Here is a 9,519-nt window from a genome sequence, read left to right as displayed (position 1 = left end):
CATTCAATAACACACCCCTTCTCTCTTGTCAGTATCTCTGTCTCTCTCATGACCTAGGCTACACCCTACTGTTCACCGAAATGTTTGCGACAAAAACAGTCCCTCTGTCTCTTCCTACACACTCACACCGTGTACGGTGGAATTCGGAGTAGATAAGGGGGAGGGGCCTTCATTGCCCCCAATCTCACGGTTCCAGCGCAACACTCTTCCTGCAGACAACATACACACTGCACGAGGCGCTTCGCTCACACACCAGCAGCACGTCGCCACAGCTGTAGCAGCGCTGCTCAGTCTCCGGGGGCTGTGGGAGATCCGAGCGAACAGGGAAGCAGGGCCCACGGGGAGTCGGGGACCCAGCAGTGTGAGGCTTGGCAGGAGTCAGGACATTCACACCGAGCGAACACCGGGGGGAAACCGACACTGAGAGAGGAATAAGGGAGGGAGGCACCTTCTGAAAAAGACACACAACTCTCTCTTTCCTCCTAATTTCAAAACACTTCCGCGTTAAAATGGCTGACCGCGAGCAGGGCAGCAGCGACGGAGAGAGCTCGAGCACCGGGGGATCCGAGCGGCGGGAGAGCGGGGCCGCGAGGGGCTTCGCGCGCCAAGGAGCTCTGCGCCAGAAGAACGTGCACGAGGTCAAGGACCACAAGTTCATCGCGCGCTTCTTCAAGCAGCCCACGTTCTGCAGCCACTGCACGGACTTCATCTGGTTAGTGTGCGTGCGTGGGGGATGTGCGTGTGTGTGTGCGGCGCGCAGGGTACAGGTGATTCACCTGCTGCTGAATGACTTTAGCCAGGCAGAGAGAGACAGAGAGAGACGCATGAATTGCTAACAAGAGATATAAACCCGCAGCCTTTACACACAGCCTCCAACAACCGAATGGAACATGGTTGTATAACCATTAGTCCGCCATTGTTAGTGTCCTGTGTGTGGTCAGACCCACCAGAGACAGAGAGTCAGTCTATCGACCATTCTACCGCATCACACACTGACTCCAGGTGGTTGGTGTGTGTGTGTGTGTGTGTGTGTGTGTGTGTGTGTGTGTGTGTGTGTGTGTGTGTGTGTGTCGGTCCATTCAAGGATGTTATGATCTGATTTATCTTCAGCTCATTAAGTACAAACTGAATGGGGGGGGTCAGGTAGACTGGTGTTAGAGGGGGGGTCAGGTAAACTGGTGTTAGAGGGGGGGGGGGGGGGGGGGTTCAGGTAGACTGGTGTTAGAGGGGGGGGGGTTCAGGTAGACTGGTGTTAGGGGGGGGGTCAGGTAAACTGGTGTTAGAGGGGGGGTCAGGTAAACTGGTGTTAGAGGGGGGGGGGGGGGGTTCAGGTAGACTGGTGTTAGAGGGGGGGGGGTTCAGGTAGACTGGTGTTAGGGGGGGGGGGGTTCAGGTAGACTGGTGTTAGGGGGGGGTCAGGTTGACTGGTGTTAGAGGGGGGGTCAGGTAGACTGGTGTTGGGGGGGGGGTCAGGTAGACTGGTGTTAGAGGGGAGGTCAGGTAGACTGGTGTTAGGGAGGGGGGTCAGGTAACTGGTGTTAGAGGGGGGGGGCGGGGGTCAGGTAGACTGGTGGTTAGAGGGGTGGGGGGGGGGCAGGTAGACTGGTGGTTAGAGGGGGTCAGGTAAACTGGTGGTTAGAGGGGGTCAGGTAGACTGGTGGTTAGAGGGGGGGGGTCAGGTAGACTGGTGGTTAGAAGGGGGGGTCAGGTAAACTGGTGGTTAGAAGGGGGGGGGGGGGGTCAGGTAGACTGGTGGTTAGAGGGGGGGTCAGCAGGTAGACTGGTGGTTAGGGGGGGGGGGTCAGCAGGTAGACTGGTGGTTAGAGAGAGGGGGGTCAGGTAGATTGGTGGTTAGAGGGAGGGGGGGTCAGCAGGTAGACTGGTGGTTAGAGGGGGGGGGGGTCAGCAGGTAGACTGGTGGTTAGAGAGGGGGGGTCAGGTAGACTGGTGGTTAGAGGGGGGGTCAGCAGGTAGACTTGTGGTTAGAGGGGGGGTCAGCAGGTAGACTGGTGGTTAGAGGGGGGGGGTCAGCAGGTAGACTGGTGGTTAGAGAGGGGGGGTCAGGTAGGCTGGTGGTTAGAGGGGGTCAGGTAGACTGGTGGTTAGAGGGGGGGTCAGCAGGTAGACTGGTGGTTAGAGGGGGGGTCAGCAGGTAGACTGGTGGTTAGAGGGGGGGGGGTCAGCAGGTAGACTGGTGGTTAGAGAGAGGGGGGTCAGGTAGATTGGTGGTTAGAGGGAGGGGGGGTCAGCAGGTAGACTGGTGGTTAGAGAGGGGGGGGTCAGGTAGACTGGTGGTTAGAGAGGGGGGGTCAGGTAGACTGGTGATCAGAGGGGGGAGGTCAGGTAGATTGGTGGTTAGAGAGGGGGGTCAGGTAGACTGGTGGTTAGAAGGGGGGGTCAGGTAGATTGGTGGTTAGAGGGGGGGGGGGGGGTCAGGTAGACTGGTGGTTAGAGGGGGGGTCAGCAGGTAGACTGGTGGTTAGGGGGGGGGGGTCAGCAGGTAGACTGGTGGTTAGAGAGAGGGGGGTCAGGTAGATTGGTGGTTAGAGGGAGGGGGGGTCAGCAGGTAGACTGGTGGTTAGAGGGGGGGGGGTCAGCAGGTAGACTGGTGGTTAGAGAGGGGGGGTCAGGTAGACTGGTGGTTAGAGGGGGGGTCAGCAGGTAGACTGGTGGTTAGAGGGGGGGTCAGCAGGTAGACTGGTGGTTAGAGGGGGGGGGCAGCAGGTAGACTGGTGGTTAGAGAGGGGGGGGTCAGGTAGGCTGGTGGTTAGAGGGGGTCAGGTAGACTGGTGGTGGTTAGACTGGTGGTTAGAGGGGGGGTCAGGGTAGACTGGTGGTTAGAGAGCAGGTAGGGTGGTTAGAGAGGGGGGGGTCAGGTAGATTGGTGGTTAGAGAGGGGGGGGTCAGGTAGACTGGTGGTTAGAGAGGGGGGGTCAGGTAGATTGGTGGTTAGAGAGGGGGGGGGGTAGACTGGTCAGGTAGATTGGTGGTTAGAGAGGGGGGGTCAGGTAGATTGGTGGTTAGAGAGGGGGGGTCAGGTAGACTGGTGGTTAGAGGGGGGGGGGTCAGCAGGTAGACTGGTGGTTAGAGGGGGGGGTCAGCAGGTAGACTGGTGGTTAGAGAGGGGGGGGTCAGGTAGATTGGTGGTTAGAGAGGGGGGGTCAGGTAGACTGGTGGTTAGAGAGGGGGGGGTCAGGTAGACTGGTGGTTAGAGGGGGGGGTCGTCAGGTAGACTGGTGGTTAGAGGGGGGGGGGTCAGCAGGTAGACTGGTGGTTAGAGAGGGGGGGGTCAGGTAGATTGGTGGTTAGAGAGGGGGGGGTCAGGTAGACTGGTGGTTAGAGAGGGGGGGGTCAGGTAGACTGGTGGTTAGAGGGGGGGGGGGTCAGCAGGTAGACTGGTGGTTAGAGGGGGGGGGGGGTCAGCAGGTAGACTGGTGGTTAGAGAGGGGGGGGTCAGCAGGTAGACTGGTGGTTAGAGAGGGGGGTCAGGTAGATTGGTGGTTAGAGAGGGGGGGGTCAGGTAGACTGGTGGTTAGAGGGGGGGGGGGGTCAGCAGGTAGACTGGTGGTTAGAGAGGGGGGGTCAGGTAGACTGGTGGTTAGAGAGGGGGGGGTCAGGTAGATTGGTGGTTAGAGGGGGGGGTCAGCAGGTAGATTGGTGGTTAGAGAGGGGGGGGTCAGCAGGTAGATTGGTGGTTAGAGAGGGGGGGTCAGGTAGATTGGTGGTTAGAGAGGGGGGGGTCAGGTAGATTGGTGGTTAGAGGGGGGGGGGGTCAGGTAGATTGGTGGTTAGAGAGGGGGGGGGGGGTCAGGTAGATTGGTGGTTAGAGAGGGGGGGGGGTCAGGTAGATTGGTGGTTAGAGAGGGGGGGGGGTCAGGTAGATTGGTGGTTAGAGGGGGGGGGGGGGTCAGGTAGACAGGTGGTTAGAGGGGGGGGGGGGGGGTCAGGTAGATTGGTGGTTAGAGAGGGGGGGGTCAGGTAGATTGGTGGTTAGAGGGGGAACACAGTTAACTGTGTTTTTGTCTGTTGTTTTGTCAGTAATGTGGACGTTCGGTGTGTTTGGACCCCAGGAAGAGCAGCCAATGAGGATCCCTAATAAATACAACCACAATTCCAACGTTAGAAAGCCGTGTGTTGTAGTGAGGACATTCCATCATCGGAGTCCATAATAAACCTCATGTTTCATTTCTCTTCACAGGGGGTTCGGGAAGCAAGGTTTCCAGTGTCAAGGTAGGACTTCTCTACGGGCCTGTGGGCCTACTATAGTAGTCTATATATAGGACTTATCTATGGGCCTACTATAGTAGTCTATATATAGGACTTATCTACGGGCCTGTTGGCCTACTATAGTAGTCTATATATAGGACTTATCTACGGGCCTGTTGGCCTACTATAGTAGTCTATATATAGGACTTATCTACGGGCCGGTTGGCCTACTATAGTAGTCTATATATAGGACTTATCTACGGGCTGTTGGCCTACTATAGTAGTCTATATATAGGACTTATCTATGGGCCTACTATAGTAGTCTATATAGAGGACTTATCTACGGGCATGTTGGCCTACTATAGCAGTCTATACATAGGACTCATCTATGGGCCTACTATAGTAGTCTATATATAGGACTTATCTATGGGCCTGTTGGCCTACTATAGTAGTCTATATATAGGACTTATCTACGGGCCTGTTGGCCTACTATAGTAGTCTATATATAGGACTTATCTATGGGCCTATTGGCCTACTATAGCAGTCTATATATAGGACTTATCTACGGGCCTGTTGGCCTACTATAGTAGTCTATATATATTACTTATCTACGGGCCTGTTGGCCTACTGTAGTAGTCTATATATAGGACTTATCTACAGGCCTCTTGGCCTACTATAGTAGTCTATATATAGGACTTATCTACGGGCCTGTTGGCCTACTATAGTAGTCTATATATAGGACTTATCTACGGGCCTGTTGGCCTACTGTAGTAGTCTATATATAGGACTTATCTACAGGCCTCTTGGCCTACTATAGTAGTCTATATATAGGACTTCTCTACGGGCCTGTTGGCCTACTATAGTAGTCTATATAGAGGACTTATCTATGGGCCTGTTGGCCTACTATAGTAGTCTATATATAGGACTTATCTATGGGCCTACTATAGTAGTCTATATATAGGACTTATCTACGGGCCTGTTGGCCTACTATAGTAGTCTATATATAGGACTTATCTACGGGCCGGTTGGCCTACTATAGTAGTCTATATATAGGACTTATCTATGGGCCTGTTGGCCTACTATAGTAGTCTATATATAGGACTTATCTACGGGCCTGTTGGCCTACTATAGTAGTCTATATATAGGACTTATCTACGGGCTGTTGGCCTACTATAGTAGTCTATATATAGGACTTATCTATGGGCCTGTTGGCCTACTATAGTAGTCTATATATAGGACTTATCTATGGGCCTGTTGGCCTACTATAGTAGTCTATATATAGGACTTATCTATGGGCCTACTATAGTAGTCTATATATAGGACTTATCTATGGGCCTGTTGGCCTACTATAGTAGTCTATATATAGGACTTATCTACGGGCCTGTTGGCCTACAATAGTAGTCTATATATAGGACTTATCTATGGGCCTACTATAGTAGTCTATATATAGGACTTATCTATGGGCCTGTTGGCCTACTATAGTAGTCTATATATAGGACTTATCTATGGGCCTATTGGCCTACTATAGTAGTAGGTTACTATAGCAGTCTATATATTGTAGTAGGTTACTATGGCAGCCTATATATTGTAGTAGGTTACTATAGCAGCCTATATGTTGTAGTAGGTTACTATAGCAGTCTATATATTGTAGTAGGTTACTATGGCAGCCTATATATTGTGGTAGGTTACTATAGCAGCCTAGTCTATATATTGTAGTAGGTTACGATAGCAGCCTATATATTGTAGTAGGTTACTATAGCAGCCTATATATTGTAGTAGGTTACTATAGCAGCCTATATATTGTAGTAGGTTACTATAGCAGCCTATATATTGTAGTAGGTTACGATAGCAGCCTATATATTGTAGTAGGTTACTATAGCAGCCTATATATTGTAGTAGGTTACTATAGCAGCCTATATATTGTAGTAGGTTACTATAGCAGCCTATATATTGTAGTAGGTTACTATAGCAGCCTATATATTGTAGTAGGTTACTATGGCAGCCTATATGTTGTAGTAGGTTACTATGGCAGCCTATATATTGTAGTAGGTTACTATAGCAGCCTATATATTGTAGTAGGTTACTATAGCAGCCTATATATTGTAGTATGTTACTATAGCAGCCTATATATTGTAGTAGGTTACTATAGCAGCCTATATATTGTAGTAGGTTACTATAGCAGCCTATATATTGTAGTATGTTACTATAGCAGCCTATATGTTGTAGTAGGTGCCTATATATTGTAGTAGGTTACTATAGCAGCCTATATGTTGTAGTAGGTTACTATAGCAGACTATATATTGTAGTAGGTTACTATAGCAGCTTATATATTGTAGTAGGTTATTATAGCAGCCTATATATTGTAGTAGGTTACTATAGCAGCCTATATATTGTAGTAGGTTACTATAGCAGCCTATATGTTGTAGTAGGTTACTATAGCAGACTATATATTGTAGTAGGTTACTATAGCAGCTTATATATTGTAGTAGGTTATTATAGCAGCCTATATGTTGTAGTACGTTACTATAGCAGCCTATATGTTGTAGTAGGTTACTATATACCATGTCATTATAATACAGTAGCCAAATGTAATGACTAGAAATATTCCCCACGTTGCTATGGTGATTTGTTGATGGTTAACGGTTAGACCTGATGTCTGCTGTTGTCTTCTGGTCCGTCCCATCTGGTGACAGGTGGTTCCGTTGTCACGGGGAGGAGTCGGTTACAGGGGAGGGGCAGCGGGGGTGTGTCCAGCTGTGATGTCACGCTGTGATTGATCCCAGTCATTATTTATAGCAGGGATGGGCAACTTTGATTTGGATGTGGGTGGGGGCCGCTCATCATGATGGGTCTTTGATGTGGGTGGGGGTGGGGGGCCGCTCATCATGATGGGTCTTTGATGGGGGTGGGGGTGGGGGGCCACTCATCATGATGGGGGTGGGGGCCGCTCATCATGATGGGGGTGGGGGTGGGGGGCCACTCATCATGATGGGGGTGGGGGTGGGGGGCCACTCATCATGATGTGGGTGGGGGTGGGGGCCACTCATCATGATGGGTCTTTGATGGGGGTGGGGGTGGGGGGCCACTCATCATGATGTGGGTGGGGGTGGGGGCCACTCATCATGATGGGTCTTTGATGGGGGTGGGGGTGGGGGGCCACTCATCATGATGGGGGTGGGGGCCGCTCATCATGATGGGGGTGGGGGTGGGGGGCCACTCATCATGATGGGGGTGGGGGTGGGGGCCACTCATCATGATGGGTATTTGATGTGGGTGGGGGGGGGGGGGCCACTCATCATGATGGGTCTTTGATGGGGGTGGGGGTGGGGGCCACTCATCATGATGGGGGTGGGGGTGGGGGCCACTCATCATGATGGGTCTTTGATGGGGGTGGGGGTGGGGGCCACTCATCATGATGGGGGTGGGGGTGGGGGCCACTCATCATGATGGGTCTTTGATGGGGGTGGGGGTGGGGGCCACTCATCATGATGGGTCTTTGATGGGGGTGGGGGTGGGGGCCACTCATCATGATGGGGGTGGGGGTGGGGGCCACTCATCATGATGGGTCTTTGATGGGGGTGGGGGTGGGGGCCACTCATCATGATGGGGGTGGGGGTGGGGGCCACTCATCATGATGGGTCTTTGATGGGGGTGGGGGTGGGGGCCACTCATCATGATGGGGGTGGGGGTGGGGGCCACTCATCATGATGGGTCTTTGATGGGGGTGGGGGTGGGGGCCACTCATCATGATGGGGGTGGGGGTGGGGGCCACTCATCATGATGGGTCTTTGATGTGGGTGGGGGTGGGGGCCACTCATCATGATGGGTCTTTGATGTGGGTGGGGGTGGGGGGCCACTCATCATGATGGGGGTGGGGGCCGCTCATCATGATGGGGGTGGGGGCCGCTCATCATGATGGGGGTGGGGGCCGCTCATCATGATGGGGGTGGGGGCCGCTCATCATGATGGGTATTTGATGTGGGTGGGGGTGGGGGCCGCTCATCATGATGGGGGTGGGGGCCGCTCATCATGATGGGTCTTTGATGGGGGTGGGGGTGGGGGCCGCTCATCATGATGGGTCTTTGATGTGGGTGGGGGTGGGGGGCCACTCATCATGATGGGGGGGGGGGGGGGGGGCCACTCATCATGATGGGTCTTTGATGTGGGTGGGGGTGGGGGGCCGCTCATCATGATGGGTCTTTGATGTGGGTGGGGGTGGGGGGCCACTCATCATGATGGGGGTGGGGGCCGCTCATCATGATGGGGGTGGGGGCCGCTCATCATGATGGGTCTTTGATAGGGGTGGGGGCCGCTCATCATGATGGGGGTGGGGGTGGGGGACGCTCATCATGATGGGTCTTTGATGTGGGTGGGGGTGGGGGGCCACTCATCATGATGGGGGTGGGGGCCGCTCATCATGATGGGGGTGGGGGCCGCTCATCATGATGGGTCTTTGATAGGGGTGGGGGCCGCTCATCATGATGGGGGTGGGGGTGGGGGCCGCTCATCATGATGGGTCTTTGATGTGGGTGGGGGTGGGGGGGCCACTCATCATGATGTGTCTTTGATGGGGGTGGGGGGCCGCTCATCATTATGGGTCTTTGGTGGGGGTGGGGGCCGCTCATCATGATGGGTCTTTGATTGTGGTGGGGGGGGAAGCCGTTCATCATGATGGGTCTTTGATAGGGGTGGGGGTGGGGGCCGCTCATCGTGTTGGGGGTGGGGGCCACTCATCGTGATGGGGTGGGGGCCGCTCATCGTGATGGGTTGGGGGCCGCTCATCGTGATGGGGTGGGGGCCGCTCATCGTGATGGGGTGGGGGCCGCTCATCGTGATGGGGTGGGGGCCGCTCATCGTGATGGGTTGGGGGCCGCTCATCGTGATGGGGTGGGGGCCGCTCATCGTGATGGGTTGGGGGCCGCTCATCGTGATGGGTTGGGAGCAGCTCATCGTGACGGGGTGGGGGCAGCTCATCGTGTTGGGGGTGGGAGCAGCTCATCGTGTTGGGGGTGGGAGCAGCTCATCGTGATGGGGTGGGAGCAGCTCATCGTGACGGGGTGGGGGCCGCTCATCGTGTTGGGGGTGGGGGCCGCTCATCGTGTTGGGGGTGGGAGCAGCTCATCGTGACGGGGTGGGAGCAGCTCATCGTGTTGGGGGTGGGAGCAGCTCATCGTGACGGGGTGGGGGCCGCTCGCTGGTCTGCGTACCCACATCCATAACTCCTCTTGACAGCAGAGATCATTTGTGGGGTGGAGAGAAATGTTTATTTCTGATATGATATCTGAGTGAGAGTGACTAACAAAATCAATATGG

The 9,519-nt window shown here is 54.1% G+C and overlaps 1 protein-coding gene across 1 annotated transcript in view; it reads left to right on the top strand.

The window, feature by feature from the left end:
• The first annotated feature begins 226 nt into the window (after positions 1-226).
• The window catches only part of LOC139393666 (protein kinase C beta type-like), an 81,273-nt gene continuing 71,980 nt past the window's right edge, over positions 227-9,519 (top strand). The window contains exons 1-2 of the mRNA XM_071142007.1: positions 227-712; positions 4,199-4,230. Coding sequence (XP_070998108.1) covers positions 510-712; positions 4,199-4,230 — 235 coding nt within the window. The 5' untranslated portion in view covers positions 227-509. The remainder of the gene's footprint in view (positions 713-4,198; positions 4,231-9,519) is intronic.

Source organism: Oncorhynchus clarkii, unplaced genomic scaffold (genome assembly GCF_045791955.1).
Source record: "Oncorhynchus clarkii lewisi isolate Uvic-CL-2024 unplaced genomic scaffold, UVic_Ocla_1.0 unplaced_contig_464_pilon_pilon, whole genome shotgun sequence".
NCBI classification, from domain to species: Eukaryota; Metazoa; Chordata; class Actinopteri; order Salmoniformes; family Salmonidae; genus Oncorhynchus; species Oncorhynchus clarkii.
This window is presented reverse-complemented; position numbering and strand designations above follow the sequence as displayed.